Raw genomic sequence first — 21,947 nt, 5'->3', positions numbered from 1 at the left:
TGAGTTCAACTGCAAACTGCACAGACAATTGCATAATAGGTGTACACATCTGGGTCTCTGCAGTATAGTTGTAATCAGCAGAGCAAACAATGTTGACCATAATCTGCTGATGGATTATGTAGTGGCAGATCAGTGTCCATGTTGTTTGCAGTTGGCCTCAACTTATAAGTGAGTATATATGGCAGGCATGTGCACTCTATGGCCTGTGGGCCAGATCTGGTTTTATCCTCTTATTTACATCATAGAGCTTTAAAAATCATTTATCTGGCCTTAGATTCAGAAAATGCTGCACATGAAATATAAAATATTATCAACTTATTTATGTTTGTGAGGACCAATGTTTTGCTCTTCTGCAAATAATTACATTTTTGTCAATACTTATGTCTAGGAATTAAAGAAAGGGTAATTTTGTTTGTACAGTAGGTTTTATTGTTCATTTGCTTTTATAATTCATGACTTGTAGCAACCACAAAAATTGGTACTCCTGAAAAACAGTGAAAACACAGTCTGAGGTAACTGGAACCCCATTATTAACCAATTAAGTACACAGTAATATGATCATATCACAGAATATTCATGTACTTGCCAGATACACAGTAAACTTAATTCCAATCTGTCAAAATTAGGAGATAATTGCTTAAATTATTCCATTGTTAAAGTACATTTACCTTTATTTATTAAATTATACCAAAAAATATTTAGATCAAAATGGAAATGTAAAGTCACATTTTTGGACTCGGAAATGAAATACTGTTAACTTGCTGCAACAGTATTTATCATTGTTCTATTCATGTCTGCGTGCTTTAGCCAAGCAAAGCATAATAAACCCTAAACTGTAAACAGAGAGTGAAGTACATGTCTTTTACCAAAGCAGTTTCCTTTGCTGGGCATGAACATCTTACAGGCAGTGGCGATGGGAAGTTCTACAGACAAAATGGTTTTGATTATCACATCCTCTATTCTCATCATCAGGGCTGCAGAAAAATAAATACAATTTTATGAATTTTCTGATTTGAAAGATGTGAATTGGGAAACATTATCAGACTGTTGACCTTGAATAAAAAACTAATCATTCAAGCTGATGACACAATATGAAGCTTTTACCTTCTTGATAGATTGCAAAGCATTATGCAATTAGTACAAACCCTGGCCAAGTTATACCAAAGGCTTATAAAAAAAGTACTAGAAGCTGCCTCGCTTGGTGCTCAGCATTAAGAGGTTAGTGTTAGGACTGGTCAGCCTGGTGTCAGGATAATGTGACTGGGTGGAACATGATACATATCTACAGAATGATGCCCAAGTGTTAGTCATCACTATAAATGCAATGCAGACATTGTAGCGATATGACTGAAAACTTGTTAAAGCTACATAAAAAATCTAAATCACACACACACACACACACAAAATTAGTACAACTACAAAAATATTTGCATTTTCATAGGCTCCTGTTGAATGTTTGGCATACACACTGTGGTGTGGAAAACAATATATTTCATCAAAACCACTTTAGTGTCTGATGTTCAATGTCATTATTACTAAAAATCTATAGGTTTAGTTACATTTAAAAACAGAAAACTTCAGTTCATCAGCATGCATTTGTATACCATAAAATGACTTCACATGCATGGATGAGAACAGAGAAGAGGAAAAGTATCTGAATGGCCGTGGGTCTAGGGGGATGCCTAAGCCCCATTGCAGGTCTAAGGTAGCACGCTAGAAGGGAGTTCAGGGGGGCAAAGCTCAACCAAAAATGATTGAGCTTGTTGGAAGCTTATCCTGGACCCTTTTTGGTTAAAAATTTCATTTAATTAGTTTTAAAAACCGTAGTTAATGGTTCATACCTGTACATATTTACAATAAATATTTTACACCCTGAACCCCACTAACACATTCTTTTCTTCTTGGCCTCTTCAGCTAAAGCCTCATTGGCTCTTTTTCTGGCTTTGCAAGTTTTGTGATAATTTTTCTTTCACTGTAACTTTTCACAGTCTTTTTAAAGTGTAATACTGTTTCCAACAGACACTTTAAATTTTTATTTTCTCTGTAATTTTATTTGTCTCTTTCTTTTCCATTTTTGTACCCTGATGCTGCTGCACAAATGTGTCTACGTACTGTTCTGTGTGTCTACATACTGTTCTGTTGACAAGATTGCAATTAGATCCATTCATTAAAACTATTTAATAGATGTTGTCTTCCTTGCTTTAAAAGCATATTTTACATTTTGAACTGCACTTTAAGTATTCATTCTTGTTTACCAGATATCAACTCATTAGACTGAACGAGGACTCCACTTGCGGTCCATGGAATATTGACATGTCAATTCTTACAGCTTGGACAATTTGGATATTTTTCACTCTTAAATACCCGTCATCACCATGGAACAAAATCTTCATCTTTGTAATCTGGAAGTTTACTGTCAACCTGTTATCTAACAATTTCAGCAAAACCATTATTCTGTTCCTCTTCACTCAAATAATGTTGGATATGCTGAGCTGACTACTTTAACCCTTTCCCAGGTGAAAGCTGTCTAATAATTGGGTCAACACAAGAAATGGACTGAAGAAGTTTACTGCTAGAAGGCATTTTTAGCTGTAAATGTATTGCAGTCAACACAGACTGTTCATGCTAGTTTTCGGAAACTTTCCACATCATCATCATTCTTTTCACTATTATTTATTTTCCTTTCTGCATGTCAGCCAACAAACATGTCCTGCAGTTCCATGAATTTCCCATCATCATCACTCTGCAGATCCATTTCTATAAGCTGTTTGGCAAACATTTCTATAAGCTGTTAGGCAGACATTTCTATAAGCTGTTTGACAGAGCAGCAGTGTAGAATCAAAACTTAAGTTTTGTTTTCTTCCTGTGGTAGAAAGAATTTTCTACAATTTGTTCTGTCTGCTTCCTTCCATCATTAGCAAGTTTCTTTTCCACAAGTTCAACTCTAATCTCCTTTATTCTTATGATGGAATCTGTACTGATATACAGATGCAGACATTAGAACTTCTGCACAAGCATTTTTCAGTCTTTTCTCCACAAATGCAAAATAAAATATCTGATAAACTTCAAACTTTCTTTGGGTATCAACAGCCAAATCATATGCAGACAACCACCTATGACTGATGAAGCATTCTGGCATGGTAAATTTAACATCCGCCAAACTTTGAAGTCATTGTATAGGTCAGTGAAAAGTTACCATTTGAAGTCACTGTATAGGTCAGTGAAAAGTGACCATTTGAAGTCATTGTATAGGTCAGTGAAAAGTGACCATTTGAAATCATTGTATAGGTCAGTGAAAAGTGACTCCAAATAATGCTTGAAAAAGGCTGAGAACCTCCTGCTTGCATTATGTATATGGTGGCAGGAATCCCAATCTATATCTATGAGATGACTAGCTTGTTGTTCTCTTATTCTTGTTTTAAGTTAATATTGCTTCTTCACCAATTTCACTGGTTCATAAAATTACTTCAATAATAAAACACCATTTAACGGCTTATCAAAATTGCAAACACATAAGGTCCGATACCTCAGGTGGGAAAGGTTAATTGTGCTTTGACTGGTCAAATAATCATGGACTGGTTTTATGTATCAATTATTAGTGATATGTTTAAATCTCTAACAAAGTATAAAACACCTTCATTCTATGGTTTCACCAGTACTAACTGGTGTAACAGTAATGGTGTCACTGGATCATATTACCACCCTAAAAATCTCCTTGGATTGACACTACCTAAAATATTACCTTGGTGACCATGGAAAAAGTGGAAATCTGCTGAAAAATGGAAAATTCTCATCCCTGCACATGTAACTAAAAATTGTCAATATAATTCAATATTTTCAGTTGCTTTTAAGATTTGAAAAAGTGCACTGTGGTTAATTGTAATTTCAACAAAATATCAATTTTGGAAACTGTATTTCTAGTCCACTTTATAGTAACAAAAAAGATTTGGAAAATAGCCCACTGTCTTAGACCATAACACAAGCAATATTCATCACAAATCTTAAACTGGTAATGACTTATAACAATAAATCCAAAACTTGCATGTAATAACTTTTAATTATATACAAAGACTGTGTACAAGGCAATAATGACAGCATCATTTAGAAAGCATCAAAATAAAGAAATCTAGTTTATATTATCTGTACATATTCATGGAACATTTAACACTGTCAGGGTTGATCAAATTTTTTTCATCCACTTATCCAGGACAAGTGGTTTATGACAAATCACTTTTCTTACCTACCTTTCCACTTGACTCAAAATTGTAATAACTTGCATAGATTCAATGTGTGTATTTTAGCCCAGGCCTTAACCCCTAATGGGTCTCAGTTTTTACATCATTTTTTGATCTCTTTAATATTCTCACTGTGTATTTAGTTGTCTTTTAAATCTTTATAAAGTAAATTACATAGGCTTGTTTTGGCATTCAAATTCATTTCCAAATTTCAATATAAACAGTGCCTAGGAGTCTCAAACTAAGTGGCCCAGGCCTCTCTCAACCTCTGAAGGGGCCTGCATAAAAAGAAGAAAAGGGGTACCATTCATAATTACCTGGATTACACAATGAGCCATAAGGATATCTGTTTAATTTGTGTCACAAAGATCAACAAGCAACCATATCTGCTGGCCTATAAGTTGACACCTTTGACCAGGAAATCAGTATGTAAAACAAAAATTGTTTCTTCAATATATGAAAAATGTGCATAAAATTATCATCTTGGGGAAGAGGTTGTGTATGAAAAAATATAGGAGCCAACACTGAGAAGGATTTTAACTATTTACAATGATCTCTCCATTTGCAACAAATATGATTACCTTCATCAGTAAACACATGTAGTTAGGTGGCATTTCTTTTGATCTTTGCTCATGCTAGTTGTTAGACTGAATTGCTCTAAGACTTCTGTCAGTGAGATTAAAGAACATGTCACTGGTTGAGAAAATTACATGAGTAAGCACCTGGCATTTCATATTATCAGTTAATCATTATGCAGTGTCATATTCTGAGATAATAGCAAAATACCATTCTTTCAACGACTCAAGTCATAGATAATTATTAACCCAATAGATGAAAATTTCTGTCTTAGTTCTGTCATAATTGACACATTTTGCTGCCACACTGTCTGGCTTACTCTATTTGGAGAAACAGTTATGTCAGACTCAGTGGAAGCATTAAGTTTTGTCCCTCCGTTTTCACAAGAAAGTTCCTTCTCTGAATTTTCTCGATTAACTTCATTGCACAAACAATTTAGTCAACTCATTTTATCTGCATAGTAAAGATTGCCTCACTGGTTAACTGCTTCTAAGTTGTTACACCATATATGTTTTCCCTTAAAAATAAACACAGACAGCACTTATTTAGTGTAATCACTTTACTTCAAGAAAGAATATTGCACATGAAAGCCAGTACTCAGTATAGTCAATTAAAAATTAAAGAATCATTATTCTCAGTTGATCAGTTTATAATGGAAAATGACACTAATGTCAGCAAAGTGCTATTAATTATTTTGATTGCACTGACTTGTTGGGTTGAAATTGTAGAGTGATCAACTTGTATCTGTGTTGAGTAAACATAATATAACAAAGCCATTTAAAACTGCTAATTCATCATACCGTTTTGGTTTTGTCTGAAATGACTTGATTGGCTGATAATTTGTTCACTTAGAACAATGTGCACTGAAGTGGTAACAGAACATGTGCATATGTGACAGTTATTAATGATCACCTACTGTGGTATATCACAGGATATGAATAAATACATGGAGACACATTGATTAAATTCAGTAAACCTGGTACAGTATGAATGGCCTGATACCGGTAGATAAAGTGACTAAAGCATGAAAATTTGTGTTTGCCTGGCTCATTTAAAAATAAGAAAAAACACTTGTCCTCGGCTCATGACTTTCAAAATTTTGTTTGGCAAAAAATTAAGTCTGAGATATTGGCTATAGGATTTGATCAGCCCTGACACTAAAATGTGAAAGCATAATAACAAGTGCTATTCATTTCATAAACTGTATCTTTCTTGGTAAACTCTTTCCTTTTTAAAAATGATACAAACCAACTGTATCTTTGCCATTGGAACGAAGGTAGCGCAGGAGGGCACCCAGAGACCATTTGTTACCATAATCTTCTACCTCAGCATCATCATTCCTGCAATGAATTTTTCTTACTGTAATTGCAATAAACCAATCACAGGTGTGCAAAGAACATACAGCACATATATTTTTTCTCTTCTTAAGTTTATAATATTTCAGTTGTAATAATTTGCTATTTTACAAGTTATCCATCCATTAAACATGAGGTCCATGTGGACCTGAGATCACTCACCTGCTGATAACCACCCCAAATTGGTTAACAAATTTGAGTCAGTAAGATACTTTCTAATATTTCTGACATTTTAAGGTAATTTCTGAAATTTATGACATTCAAACGTTTTTCTGTCTTTTTATAATGGCATTCAGAATCACATATGCAAACTTCAAAGGCCCTATGCAGTTATGCTTTCTGTGAAATCTGGTCAATTTATGGAGAGAGGTTTTCGAGATGTCATTTAAAGATCTGTATATTTTAAGTAGCAATGGCCATATTTGATTGTGAACTACAGTCATTTGTTCAAACTTGGATTAGGTGACAGGGGTAAAAGACACTCAAGTCAGATGAAGTGTATTAACGGTTTACCATACATCAATGCCTTAACCTGAATCCTAATTCATGGAAAATTATAGATTACCTACAATATTGTCTGACATATGAAAGCATGAGCAGATGTATTACACTGAAACATTTCATGTCATCAATGTTCAAAGAAGAAAGCTAGTTTTTCTTTCAATCAAACCATTTGTTTCCACTGAACATTACTTTGGACATTGGTGTTTGAGAAGTTAGAATAGCAACTGTTAATGAACATACAATGTATACTCAACCATACCTCTAAGCTCACATGTCATTAAGATCAGGTGAACCTGTAAAAAAACTGACAATTTGCTATTAATAATTTTACCTTAATTAAAGGAAATTATAAACATATGTATACACATGGAATTCTGATACTATCTACTTCTATTCAGAAATGTATTGTCCAATAATAAACAGATAGAAATTAATATATATTTTAAGCAGCAAACTACATCAGATTAATAAAAATTGGATTCCTATACTTACATGACATAGTCATCACTTTTCTTATTCACACTGTAATTGGTCAGGTGCATACATTGATTTCGTAAATGTCTCAGGCTCCGCTCATATTTAACTGTAGCAAACCTAGTACAAAAGATGAAAGCTATTGGTTTATAAATCTTTAACTCCATAACATTAAGGTTTCCCATGGAAAGTTTACTATGTCATGATCATTTGTGACTGGCTTAATAGAGGATAGTTTTTAATGTAACCATTCAGAATGATCCCCTATGATATTTCTTTCTGGGACCCATGTTACTGTCTTGGCATGTGATTAAATGTAGCAGTTCAAGAAATTAAATTCTACTTCCGTTGAATATTATGAAAATTATACAAAGCTTGGGCTTGAGAAAATGATGTCAAATGCTCAGCATTAAGTGTAGATGAGTTGTTGAATTGGAATGCATGGACTCTTACAATCATAGGATTCATGGCAATCAAGTAATCAGAATACTTTTTAACACACATTAATTAAGCTTCAAATGTTTCCAAAGCTGAATGTAAAAAGCATCTCAATTATTATAGATGAAATAAACTATACTGAATGCATTTAGAATATGTTTATATAAATATGTATCACAGACAGAAAAAAAATGAATAATTAAAACTCTGTCTCTCGGTTACATACAAATTTAAATATGTTTGTAACTTATGTACAGTCTGTGAAATGGTGCCAAATATGAAAATGTTAAGTTCATTACCTGTGCCCAACTGAATAAAAGTTATTTGTCTATTTTATTTAGCAAAAAAAAATTCACAATTAAATTTAAACAAAATTTATATATTCCCAAGGTGTGTGGTAGTATTGTAAAAGTACTCTTCTCTCAAATAATGTTCTGAGCAGGGCTGGCGCCAGACTATCTGGCGCCCTAGGCAAGGTTAGATTCTGGCCCCCCCCCCCCGAAAATATCAATTTCAAAATTTATAAACAATACATTTGTTTAATAAAAGAAAAATCAACATTTCATTTTAAAAAATTACCCCTCTGTGCTCTAATGTCTGGACCCCCCCCAAAAAAAGCACTACTTGATACTATTTTATTTGCAAAATTAAGACAAGAATAAACAAACATAAAGATATACATTAGTGATGAACTAACAGCATAATGGACAGTTGAACAGACACTCAATACTAATACACCTGAAACCAAATTTGGCTGAGGGATAAATGCAGACAGAAAGACAATTCAAAATCTCACTTTGAGTGCCTTTTCCTCAGCAAAGTTTTTAACCAATTCAGCTAAGTCAAGTGATGAAGCCTGAGCATGTTCAATTGATATAGTTGCCAAGCCAACTAGTCTCTCTTACAACATTGTAGAGCGAATGTTGTTGTTGTTGTTCTAGGGTTTAACACCATTTTTCAGCACAAGATAGGCTATACATGGCGGCTAGTATAACTGGTGGAGGAAGAACCCTGGAAAACCCAGGGAAGAACCACCAACCCACGAGAAGCTACTGGCAGGCTTTCCCACGTATCCATGCTAGCTGAGTCTTGGACTTGAACCCATGCAGACAGAGGTGAGATGGCAGTGATCCGGAACGGTAAGCGCTTTAGACCACTCGGCCACTCGGGGCCCTAGAGCAAATGTAGATAAGCTTGAGCTTTGAGAAACTATGCTAACCACTTGCCACTGATACTGGAAGTGTGAGAAGGATCCTCAATGCAATAGCAACATTAGGGAAATTATCCAAAAGTTTTTGTTGGAGTGTGAAAAGAAATACTTCTTTTGGTGGCATAGACTTTGGTAGTCTTCGAGCTATGGCTAAAAGTTCACAGCATAGATCCTCAGCATCAATATCTTTGTTTCCATTATGCATCAAAGATTTTTCCAAGTTCTTGGAAAAACTCATGGCCTATAAAAATACGTGAACCTAATTATGTCCTGAAAGTTTCGTTTACGCGCGATTTTCACTCACTCATTTTGCTTGTTCCGGTCAGCCTTGTGTTTCGGTCAGACTTAATCTACCTGATTATTTGTCCCTGTATGAAATAAACCAAGATAAAAAACGACCCTCAATAAAACTTAAATTTATTTATTTATTTTTCAAAACTGTTGTTGATTTGGTGAAATGCGCCCCCTGAAATCAGCGCCCTAGGTGGCTGCCTAGTTTGCCTATATGGTAGCACTGGCCCTGATTCTGAGACATAACAACCAAGTTTGTAAAGCATGCTGCTGAATGATAGAGAAACAAAAATATAATCCTGAATATATCAAAACAGATGAAAATAACAGCTTAATTAATCAGGGTTCTTTAATCACAAAATCTGCAAAAGCAAGTGAAAAAAACTACATTTTCCCATAGTAATGTCACTCAGATTTTAAAGTTTTAATCATTAACCTGGCATCAAGATTATATTTTAGACCTGTAATAAAGACTCCATGTTTTTTTCTCCAGCAGCAAGGATATATTGTTTAGCAAAAAATCTGACCATGGCCTGTATGTCAAGCCCAACCCAGTTTCAATAATGAAGTCATTTACCTAGACAATGATAGTAGATAATGAAGATAATATTCCAGATCTGAAGAGGGTGGGACAAAATGGTGCTGAAATAAAAGTACTGAGGAAAAGAGATAAAAAGAAATCTTATGTGATATCTCCAGAACTCTGACCTCTTCTCACCTTGTCAAACCTTCTTCATACAGATAAATAATGACAGGATCATAGGAGGTTACTGCTACATACAGACGGACATCAAACTTGAAACCTGAAATATTTAAAGGTATCAGCTACATTTTAATTTTTGATCTCAAAATTCTGCTTGCCAAATATTTTTATGCATGTCACTGATTTCAAAATGACTAAATGATAATGTGGAAATGCAAGCTGACGTGAGTAGACACAACATCCCCCCCAAAAAAGCAGAGAGTGAAATCGTTTATATTTATGGAATGCTTTAGTGATGGATTTGTTTTGTTTAGTGGATGGATACTAAAATCTGCATGATCTTTTAAACTTAAGTTGACATGTAGATAAGATTTGGACTTTTTTAACATAGCTTTAACAATTTTTCAGTCATATCGCTACGATGTCTGCAGTGTGGCAGTTTATAGTGATGTCTAGCACTGGGGCATCATGCTGCAGACATGTAGCACGATGTCCCACCCAGTCACATTATCCTGACACCAGGCCAACCAGTCCTAACACTAACCTCTTAATGCTGAGCACCAAGCGAGATAGCTGTTAGTACCATTTTTGTAAGTCTCTGGTATGACTCGGCCGGGGATCGAACCCACAACCTCCCACATCCGAGGCGGATGCTCTAACCACTAGGCCACCGGAGCGGTTTGTAGATAAGAAAAATGTTATATAATAAAACATGATCAAATATAACAAATTGCTATTCTATTATTGATTGTTTATTTTTTTTAAAGTTTAAGGTCTTTTACCAAAATATATCATTCTCTCTTTAAAATATAGCTCTTTCCAAACCCTTTTCTACTAATCCATATAAGTGTCTGCATACATATACATGTCTGTTTTTGCATTCTAACTCTTTTTCATCTACACATTTATCAATATTATCTACATATATATTTCGTGTAATTTCAATTATTGTCACAAAGTTTTTAGGTGCCAACAAAGATAAAACAAAAGTCCAAATAAATTTAACACGAGTTCCTTAAAATACCACACATTTTATATTCATGTTTTACTTATGGTGGAATATTATGTTTTGGTGCAAGCTCATATATCCCAGAGGAAAGTTCAGTTTTCCAGTTAGCTTGCTCTGGGCAAGCTGACTTTTAAAAAATTTGTAAATCCCTGCTCCCTTTATGTAGAGATTAAAAGTACCCTATTGCCCAACACTGCCAATAATTTATTAGTTAATTCTGGTGCTCTATGGTCCAGTATACATATGTAAATAATGAGTTTAATGCCATGTAAGTACAATTTTGGCTATATTGAGTTGGAATATATAAATACTACTAATACTACACTTTGTTTCCATGGTAACATAAAAATAATGCATGCAGAAATTTCTAATCATCAAAAATAACCTCTAAAACATCATTTCTGAAATGTGCACCAAGTTTATTCAAATTAAATCCAGAAACAAGCATGATTATGGACACACAGACAGACAGATGGACATAGTAACCATATTAAATACCAAGGTGATAATTCAAACCAATAAAACTATTTTGTCCCAGAAATTGTTTTTTGCCCACAAAAGTTGAGCTATAACATTACTTTTCTTGCAATGAATAAATTTATTTTGAAAGGAAACATTATAGAAGAATTGAATCACTCTGAAGCTTAATATAAAATGCAACGGTTCTGTGCTATAATGACCATTAAGGGATACTTTAGGCACAAAGGATTACTGCATGAACAATGAAATGAATGGGTTTCTGGCAGTTACATCAAGGGTTAAAAACACTGAAAGCATTTATGTAATATATACTGTATATGCAATGTATTTTCTCAATGACCATCCAGTTTAAAACAAACAGAAATTATCTCTATAAATAATTCATTGTTTTAATTGATTTTCACATTTGAGACAAACAGATATCTGCATACTATATAGAAAGGCAGTTGGAAAAATATGAAAGGATGAAACTTACAAGTAATTACACAAATACAAAAAATTATAAACAATATGTCAAATTATAATGACTGTGACAGGTAAAACTTACCATCAATTAGTAAGGGATTGGAAAGATATTTACAGACTACTATATTGTCATCCAGTGGAATCTGGTCAGGCTGTAAGAGAGTCAAACAAAATCATTGCAGTTAACATACACAAATGCAGAATTCAACTCGAGATAGCAGTATAAAGTTTATAAGTATAAATATCAATTAGATAACAGTACAATGTTAATAAAGTGTAAATATCGTATAGATAATACTATAAAGTTTACAAAGTATAGATGTCAATTAGATAACAGTACAATGTTTATAGAGTATAAATATCATTTACATAACAGTATAAAGTTTATAAAGCATACATATCAATCAGATAAAAATACAATGTTTATAAAGTATAAATATCAAATAGTTAATACAGAGCATAGCTGAAATGCAATCAGATGGGAAATGGTGACTTATCAAAAGGTTTCTAAGAAAACTGTTGATAAATTATAAGTCAGTTGTATTCTCATTGGGTATGGCTTTAGACACTGACAAATAATGCTTATCTATCAGGCATTTGGTATGGTTTGATTAACTGACAATAATGTATATCTATCATCACTGGTATTACTTTATACACTGACAAATACTGTATATCTGTTATCATTGGGTATAGTTTTATACACTGACAAATACTACAAATCTATCAACATTCTGTAAAGCTTTATACACTGACAAATACAGAATATCTATCATCATTGGGTATGGCTTTACACACTGAAAAATAATGGATATTTATCATCATTGGGTATGGCTTTATACACTGAATAATAATGGATCTCTCTCATCATTGGGTATGGCTTCATACACTGACAAATAATGGATCTCTCTCTCATTGTTGGAGTGTGAAGATATACCCAATGATGAGAGAGATCCATTATTTGTCAATTTATGAAGCCATACCCAATGATGAGAGAGATCCATTATTTCTCGGTGTATGGATATCTATCATCATTGGGTATGGCTTCATACACTGACAAATAATGGATCTCTCTCGTCACTGGGTATGGCTTCACACTCCAACAAATACTGAAAATCTATCACAGATGAACCAAACACTCAGTTTCATCTTTAAATGACTTCCAGTTTTAAGCAAGTTTAGTTGATTGCATGAACTGAATCAGGGTTAGAACTGTATTCTTGATTACATATACCGTATAAATCAGAGTGTTCATCTAAAACGTCAGTGATGTAACACTTATCATCAATATGTAAGAGAATGGAAATATAAAAGGCAGAAATTATTTTACAGCATTTAGAAGCCCCTTGTTATTTCAATTACCTGCCTATAAAACCTGCTCTTACACTGAATACAGTTGTTCATGCAGTTTAAGACTGCATCCAATATATTTGAAAAGTGTCCCCTACCTTCTTAAGTTAAATAATTGATATTAGATGTGGTTTTCATATTTACAATTTATGTCAGAGTAAACATTCTCAACGCCACATTCAAACATCAGATTTTTCTTAATGCTGGTACTGAATCTCAGAATCTCCACATGCACTAAAAAATAAATTAAGTTAACTGTAAATATCAAACGTACATGGTTCACCAAAAAGACTCCCCTGCCTCTGGAAGATGCCACAGGTTTAACTATCCATGGACCTTTGTCCTTCAGAAAGGCAGCTGTGAAAGAAAAAAATTACAATCAAAACTGCATTACAAAAGCATGTGTATGTACACCCTAACCCCCAATTATTCAAAGTGTAAAATTACTTATGATCAGTATATTCGCTTTCTTGAGTTAAATTATCATAACTTGATCTGCAAGAAAAGAACAAAAACAACAATCAAGACAAAAATTTTACCATCATCAATAACAACACCAGGGCTTGTGCTTTCAGGAGCATGATCACTCTTGTGTGCCTTAAATTGATTCCAGAAGAGCAATCCATCGCTCTCCCCAATCTTATTGTTCAAAACAAAAATTTTCAGATGTTTTCTAAGTGAACTTCTCAATTTTGGTCCCAGATTTCATGGCAGTTGCCATTCACAAATGCTTACATGTTTACAGATTTCACCATCTTGATATATGATGTCATGTGCCATAAATGATAATGTCATAAATATTTTAGTGGCAGGAAAGTCTTTAAAATGTTAATTAATTTAGCTTAATGATGAAACATATTATCTTAACAATTTAGGTGACATCATCATATCAAACTAGTTTCTATTTTTAAACATGCAATTTTACTTCACTGACATTTATGTTCACAGCCATCACTGTTCCTTTGCGCTTATGCTTCCAAAAATATCTTCTGCTAAAAAGGGAATCCAATTCAGCTGGTCACATTTCAATGACAGAATGTTCCTGTATTTGGATACAATACTGACAAGATTGATGGAGAAGAAATGGTGACAAAAATATGGTGCACAGTTTGTCACAGACATTTGCCAAAAATATGCAGTGACAGTTGTTTCATATTGGAGGAGAGTGAATAACTCTCCTCAACCTACCAGGAAAGTTGTTTATAGCTCTCCTGCATACAAAACATAAGGCCTGCAACACCATGATGATCACCAAAATAAGAAAGAATCGACATCATGACAAGGCAGAGATGACTATGGAGTAATGGTAGTGGTTGATATGAGAGCAAAAGATGGAAGAACAAAAAATGTGTTGGTTTTAAGAATTACTTACAACAAAAGTCTTGGTATTCACTTGGCAGTACAAAACTTGGAGGGACAAATTCAAAATTTTTATAACCCTGTAAAAATATTGAAATAATAATTAGTACTGCCATAGAAGTAATTCACACAAAAAATGATCAAATAGAAATTAATATTAATTACTGTTGTTAAAATCTTTAAATACCATAATTTTTAGAGATAAAGTCTCTCCTGGGTACAGGCAGAATCAACTATTTTTAATCCTTTTTTTAAGAATAAAGATCATATTAGTCCCAGTAGTAGCAATGCCACATATACAGGCTTGGGCAATCATACAAGATGGCCCAAGACTTCATGGTTCACCTCTCAGTAATAGATAGTGCTAAAATGAACATCAGAATTTACTATTAGATTATTTGTAGTCTTTATTAAATTCAAATTAGAATATCTGTTGTGATGGCATCATGAAATATTTACCATCATCACTGCCAACTTAAGTTAAATCAGAGATCCAAGAAGCCAGAATTTCAAACAAATTCTGTAAACAGTTTGTGATAAATGTCACTTGTATTTATATCAGCTATGTTTATAAGGCAGCTAAATTACTAAGCAATATAACCAATGTATGATAAAAAACTGAGTGGATGACATTTTTTTTAAAAAAACACTTAAAAGAGATTACTTTCCCTAAAATACAGATCCAATCATTTCCACAGAAGCTGCCATTGCTGTAACTGCATAATAAGTGACAGATAATGGAAAAAGAAAATGCATGGTAGAACAATCTGTGGGGTATTCTAAAAACTAATTTCCTATAATGGTGAAATGTATAGCCTGTGTATGCCTGGCCCCATCACAAACATCTCAATTTAAATACATAAAAATCAACTCAACTCAAATTTGTCTATGGGCATAAAACTGTATGACCTGCAAGTACTTGGACAATTGGTTTGAAAACTAGGCTGTTCACAATATTTTTGTTGCCATTACCAATTGACAGCTAATAAAAATAGAGTTGAATACATACGCAAGGTTGAGAAGTTTCATGAAGGCTGAGCGAGAAAACTTTTCTTAGTCTGTATTACTTTTAAAATTAAAAAGTTATGATTAATCTTTACAGTCATGATTTTTTTAAAACTGGTATTATTAACATAGTAATTATTAAAAAAACAAATGTAAGAATAAGATTTTAAAATTATTATAGTATTCATGGTAATTGAAAAAACTTCCAAAACAAACAAAAGAAGATCTGACCTGGTTATGCAGCATTTAATTTTCAAACCCAAGTATAAAAAAGTACAATTTCCACTTATTTTCATATGATAGCTAATAAAAATAAGGAAAAAAATATAACTACAACAGTAAATTCTTTTTCAAATAAAGTTACTGAACAGTTCTTGATCTGTGTGATTTCTTTATCTATAGACAAAGTTCTATTACCTATATGACAATGCGATTATCAGATTTGTTATCATGTTAATGCATGACAATTGTGACTGACAAGGTTGCATTATGCCATTTGTCTGTCCTGGTTAGTCCATAGCTGCTGTTCAATCAGCTGTTTTTCTAGTGCATATATTGAAAGTATGGTCGACCAACAATTTGTTCTCCATATCTTATTTATTGGGATACTACTGGCAAAAATCATGGCACATGTTCAAACTTCAAATCTGACAACTTTACATGTTCATTTTTTACATGATGACACAAACATCAAATTTTTTGTATGGTCAAAAAAGTATACCTTCAATTGCTGCATCTTTTGCACATTTTTGTACAATCTGTCCTTCCTTGTCAGCTCATATGATCTGAAATAAAAATATTTTGTGTAAAATTACTACCAACTTTCCTTGAATACAGGTACTTTAAAGTACTTTTAAAAAAAAATAATCTGCAAGTCAATTTTCTCCTACATTGCTCTCTGTAGTGTAATTACTAAGCTTATGCTGTAAAAACCCAAAGATGTACCATAGTACCAACATTTACTATACGGGCGCTCATCAGTTATTATGTACTTTTGAGAGAGTGACATATGTAAGGTGAAGTTGTTTGCATTTAAAACATGCACAGTGGAGATAATGTTGGCATACCTCTATGCTACATTAATGTAATGTGAGTGATATTTCTTTGGATATTGTACTTTTGGAAACTGTACATGATCTAAGCACACAGCTAACTAAAATGACTGCTCCCTTGTGCTAAAAATTCAGTCTGAATTAGTCTAAAGTACACTATTTCAACTTTCACTTTGACTGTCCCGGAAACCCAAACACATCAAAACTCATAGATTCCGTTAATGTTTTCAACCTGAAACAGTCAGTTAAGCAAACCACCCATAAACATGGTCACATTTTAGACTGGATTCTTCATAGACCTGATGATAATATTCTACGTTCCTCCCTGGTATCCCACGAACTTGCATCAGATCACCTCTGCATCATATGCCATCTTGACGTATCAGTCCCTAACCCTCCAACTTTATTTGCTACAAAGAGAAACTTCCGTATGATAAACAGAACCAAACTAATGCATGACATCCAAGCAAACCTAACAACTTGCCTACCTCCTACAGCAGAACAACTCAATAACTGCCGGTGTTCACTGCTCGACAAACGTGCCCCAGCCACCAAGTGCAGAGTATCAATTCAAAAGTGTTCTCCATGGTATAGCAGTGTTAGGGACCAGCTTTGCACTGCTAAAAGAGACCGCCGTAAAGCTGAGAGGTTTTGGCTTTCCACCAGACTCACTATTCATAAGCAAATCTACGAAGCCGCTAAGAAGAATGCCACAAATATAGTCCATGCAGCAAAATCAGCCCACCACAGTACTAAGATCATGGAAAGTTCCAGCTGCAAAGAGCTCTTTGAGATTACTAACAAGCTAATGTCAAGGAACAAATCTACAACACTTCCAACTACCTTCTCTCCAGTCGACCTTCCGGACATGTTTGCAAATTTCTTCCGTGACAAAGTACAAACCATTAGAGATAAGATGAGAAAACAGCCTCTGATGAAGAAATCAACACTCAACCGTAACGATTTAAAGAACTACCTCCCAGTTTCTAATCTCCCATTTATATAAAAAATCTTTGAAAAGGCTGTTCTATCCGCAAATCCCTTTTGGAATCGATATCATTGGATAAATGAAAACACACAGGCATTTTATAAACAATCTGATAATGTATACCATACCTTGGGAAGTGGTTAATTTTCTGGAACTCTGTCATACTGCGCAGAGTGAAAGGTTTGAGGTGACCTCCTGTCCAGATCACATTGTAGTCAGAGCTGTTGGGGTGAACTTCATGGAAACCATGGAAATTTAGTATTGTACGAACAATTTTACAATCTGCATTACCAAACTTGTAAGCCATGTGATATCTCTCTGAAAAAAAGATGTCAAAATCAATCATTTATTCAAGACACAAGTCAAAAAGTAAGAAAGTTATAAAGCATTATCTTGTTAAGCAAACAATTTCATAATCACATAATTTAATCAAATTTAGCAAAAACTAAAATTTGTATAAATGTTCTTCACAGTAAAGACAATTCAAGGTAGTATGCAGTCAATAAGGAATTTGCAACACATTTGTGAGGACTAGCTCATATTTACAAAATTGAAAACAATTGTTATGATGCTAAGATATTTTAACTTATAATATATTTTAAAAACTGATTCTAACAGCTTCAATAGAAACTACCACACAGCAGACACATGTTTATAATGGACATAACAAGTATCCATAATGAAAATTCTTCAATAACTATAATTTGTATACAAGATACCTGTCTAATGAGAATATCTGAACATGGTTAACAAAGTTGCATCTAACAGACATCATGACCCATATTACAGCCTCCCACATGAGCTACTGAATGTACATGTAAACATATTGTGAAGCCCAGCTTGTTTTGACAGTAAATTAATATAAAAAGGGCCTTTCCTCCTTCCCTTATTAGTCTGACTATGTTTAATAATGTCAAAGATGCAATTTACTCTTTGGAGATATTTATTTAAGCTAATCCAGGATAATTACTCACTCAATTAGCCATTATCTTTTGTACCAAACTTGCACAACTGCCTGTACAAGACTTATGATGCAGACTTTGTGCTGACAAAGTCATGTGATCTGCCAGTAATGATGAATTCTGCTGGTGGTGTGTGCTATATATATATATTTCAGTCATTTCCATGCTAAGCAAATTCTTGTGAAAAATCCACCTTAAAAAATATGTAAAATTATCCAGTGCCCAGCTTTCCCTGTGTTCACCTAGCTACAAAGATCAGTCTAGTGTCATCAATCGTGATTCTGATTCAGACAGCATAACAAAAATATAAACTGCTTTATATTTTTTTTTAAAGGATTAAAATAAAACAAACACATTAAAACTTATTATTATGTTACAAGATAATAGAAATGATTGATTTATGAAATTGCTTTATTGATCTCAAAGAACGAAAGTAAGCAAATGGTGGAATGACTTCTTCATCACATGTGGATAATTATTTGCTACAGCTTTAAATTCATGGCTTGGGAGAAAGAACAAAATCCATGAAAATTGGTACTCTGTGAAAATTAATGAAACTATAGTAAACAAGTTTTTACTTTGTTTGCCTCTATGTCTATATGTGCATTACCTACCATGTCTATTTTCATAATATAGTGTACAGAAAAATGTATTATATAATACAAACCTCCAACAGTTTTGTAATTGCCTCTTTTATTAAGAAAAGCTTCTGGATTTAAGAGTATAACAGGGGTCTTCTTTCGATAGCCAGTCCAATGTATGTTCAGATTGTCTTTAGACCTATAAGCAAGTAAGAAGCTGGACAATCATTTGATGAGAAAGACAACTTATAACAAGTTTCAGAATTATATCATAGTTCAAGCATACATGAGATTAAAAATTTATGAGGAAAATCATTGGAAGACTTCATTTCTTTTCTGATAATGCAGCATTACAAAAAAACAAAGTGATAAAGTCTGTGTATATAAAATATTTACTAAAGCTAAAATGAATACCAAATTTTTCTATTTTAATATCTGTTCAATGTATTCAGATATAATCTGAATATTCATCAACATTAATATATCAGATCCACCCTTTGTCTTCTTTGATATTTATTCACACACACATGCACACACACATACACACACACACACCAAACACACTGAAAACCACTGAACTCAATAATCTAAATTTAAGTGACATTTTAGGGGTCTTGTGTAAAGCTTTTGGGATTCAGACTAAGAATCAAATGAATGAAGGAGTTATTTTCCCTGTTTATCTCTAAACTTCAAATATCTTCTTTTATTCCAAGGACAGATTAAAGATAAAAAGGGCAGTAACTCTCAATTACCTGTTCAGTTAAATGTGGGAACTATCTAACAACAATTAACTGGGAAGTGATTTGCTGATGATGAAAACTGCAAGGCTATGTGGCCAATTTAATTTAACTAATCTTAGGTACATAAAGGCTTTGCTGACTTTCATATGACCCATTCAATACTATGTTCTTTATCAATTTTCTGTTGACACATTATCCTTTCAAGATCACATGAATAACAATGAATATAAATGGCAATATTGTGAGCAGCTGACTATTCAGAATACTGACATTATGATCACCTTGCAAATGGGAGTTTGAATTTTTGATGATTTAGCAGGTATCAAGTTGTTCACTTTTGAACTATTTCAATTTAGTAAAACTTACATTTGACTTTGTCTGTTTTACAAAATGGAGCCAGACTTGCAAGGTAAACAAATGAATATTTGAATACTGATTTTCTTTTCAAATATTTACCAAAAAGTAATCTAATTTGAATGACTGGTTATTTCTTTCAACTCTAATATTGATCCCTGTAAAACATGTACCCAGCCATACCTTGCTGAGCTGAATGCCTTGCTGAGCTGAATGATCAGGGTCTAGTCCATTAAAAATAATAGTTGAACAAAAAGCACAGACCCAGATCTGGAGGTACTTCATATAACAACAGATCTGAATCTATTGTTTAAAGCTCAACAAGCATCATATGCTTGAAAGCAAATACTGCCTTGTAAAAATCAATATTTTCAGTTACAATTCTGCCATTCTGTGCAACATGATGTAAGAATTGTCCTTTATCCAACCTTTTTTTCTGCCCACTAATCCACGTGTAAAGTTTGCGGTACAATGCTTACAAAATCTTTTCTACCTGACGAGCAACAAAACTGTTAACTGCTAAGAACATTATTTTCAAAAATGTTTCAAATGGATACAATAACTGTCATTTTGCTCGAAATTATAAAAATTGGTTCTATATCAACATCAAGGTATTTCAATGAAATTCCACCTAAACACACATTTCAGATAAATAACGTCATACAGAGAGTGCCATGACATTATTATGCATATTATAAAAAGACATTATCAGATCTGCCTTTTTAGGATGCTCACAGAATACTCAAGGAAAATGGAACACTGACAGTCCTTACAGAAGCAGTTGCCATTTTTCATCAGTCCTCCACTGGAGTTAAACAATGCAGGAATATTTCTTCAGTGATTGAGATTGAGGATTGTGCCTTTTGGGTTAAAGCCAAATAATAGTCTAATTAGGCCAGTGAGGGTTCCTAAAAATATCCTTGCAATGGCTTTGAGAACTCAAAGAAACCAGCTTGTTACCATGAAATTAACAGATTCTAAAAGAGTATAAAAGCATTAAAACCACCTTGAAATTACCAAACACACTGAAAAATAAAAAGACATTGGCTGGATTTGATGACTTTTGTTATTTGAAATAGCTTGAGAACAGATTCCTAATGAAGCAATGACAACTGATATGATCTCTTAATTGGCAATGCAATACAGTCTGTGTAATTTTCAGCCATAATACATTACATTTATGTCATTTTCATCAGGATATAACAATTATTCATTGCCTTAACTCCTGGTACTTACCGAAGTTCTTCTTCATCTGATTCATAATCTGAATCACACTCACTTCCTGTCCCATCTTCTTCACTCTGTTCGGAGGGGGTCATAGATCCTCCATCAGAGTCATCTGCTTTGGAGGCCATATTGGATCAATGATTGACTGTCATACTGGCTAGATTTAGAAGTTAGTACCAGTTCATCCTATACCCATTGCATGTGTGCTACAACATGAAAAGGCCTTGCTATATCACACAGCTACATCAGAATCAGCAGAGAGAAATGTCCAATTCGGAGCATCTAAAACAAATATAAAATGTGAAATGTGTGTATGTGTGTCTAGGATTTTTAATGTAGCTTTAACAATATTTTAGTAATATTGCTACAATATCTGCAGTGTGGCAGTTTAGAGTGATGTCAAGTATGTAAAATAAACTTAACAATATACAAGATGGTATGATCATAATTTCACTAATGCTGAGCAAACACATTTCTGATATAATCCACAGTTTACACTCAACAGGCTCCAACTATCCATCCATCTTTATGTACTTCTTCCTCAAAGCTCATAAGCAGCAGGATTCATAAAAAATTTACTACAGTCCGC

At 33.6% G+C, this 21,947-nt stretch overlaps 2 protein-coding genes across 2 annotated transcripts in view; both read right to left on the bottom strand.

Annotated features, from left to right (window-relative positions):
• The window catches only part of LOC149808287 (tubulin polyglutamylase TTLL5-like), a 134,732-nt gene that overhangs the window by 107,640 nt on the left and 5,145 nt on the right, over window positions 1–21,947 (bottom strand). Inside the window, exons 2-12 of the mRNA XM_089975654.1 lie at window positions 21,368–21,640; window positions 19,124–19,236; window positions 17,623–17,812; window positions 16,176–16,239; window positions 14,463–14,529; window positions 13,365–13,447; window positions 11,823–11,892; window positions 9,802–9,886; window positions 7,163–7,264; window positions 6,060–6,151; window positions 867–974 (exon numbers count right to left, since the gene is read on the bottom strand). Coding sequence (XP_089831780.1) covers window positions 867–974; window positions 6,060–6,151; window positions 7,163–7,264; window positions 9,802–9,886; window positions 11,823–11,892; window positions 13,365–13,447; window positions 14,463–14,529; window positions 16,176–16,239; window positions 17,623–17,812; window positions 19,124–19,236; window positions 21,368–21,486 — 1,093 coding nt within the window. The 5' untranslated portion in view covers window positions 21,487–21,640. The remainder of the gene's footprint in view (window positions 1–866; window positions 975–6,059; window positions 6,152–7,162; window positions 7,265–9,801; window positions 9,887–11,822; window positions 11,893–13,364; window positions 13,448–14,462; window positions 14,530–16,175; window positions 16,240–17,622; window positions 17,813–19,123; window positions 19,237–21,367; window positions 21,641–21,947) is intronic.
• LOC149808288 (uncharacterized) lies at window positions 2,497–3,417 on the bottom strand (the record flags this gene model as incomplete). Its single annotated transcript, XM_089951235.1, is given in 4 exon segments — window positions 2,497–2,617; window positions 2,619–2,666; window positions 2,979–3,161; window positions 3,233–3,417. Coding segments are annotated over 4 exon segments (537 nt in total), but the record flags the coding sequence as incomplete, so codon positions are not given.

This window comes from Sinohyriopsis cumingii, chromosome 1 (assembly GCF_028554795.1).
Source record: "Sinohyriopsis cumingii isolate HCF-2022 chromosome 1, ASM2855479v2, whole genome shotgun sequence".
In the NCBI taxonomy this organism is placed as follows: domain Eukaryota; kingdom Metazoa; phylum Mollusca; class Bivalvia; order Unionida; family Unionidae; genus Sinohyriopsis; species Sinohyriopsis cumingii.
The sequence above is the reverse complement of the archived record's forward strand: the minus strand, read 5'-3'. Positions and strand labels throughout refer to the sequence as shown.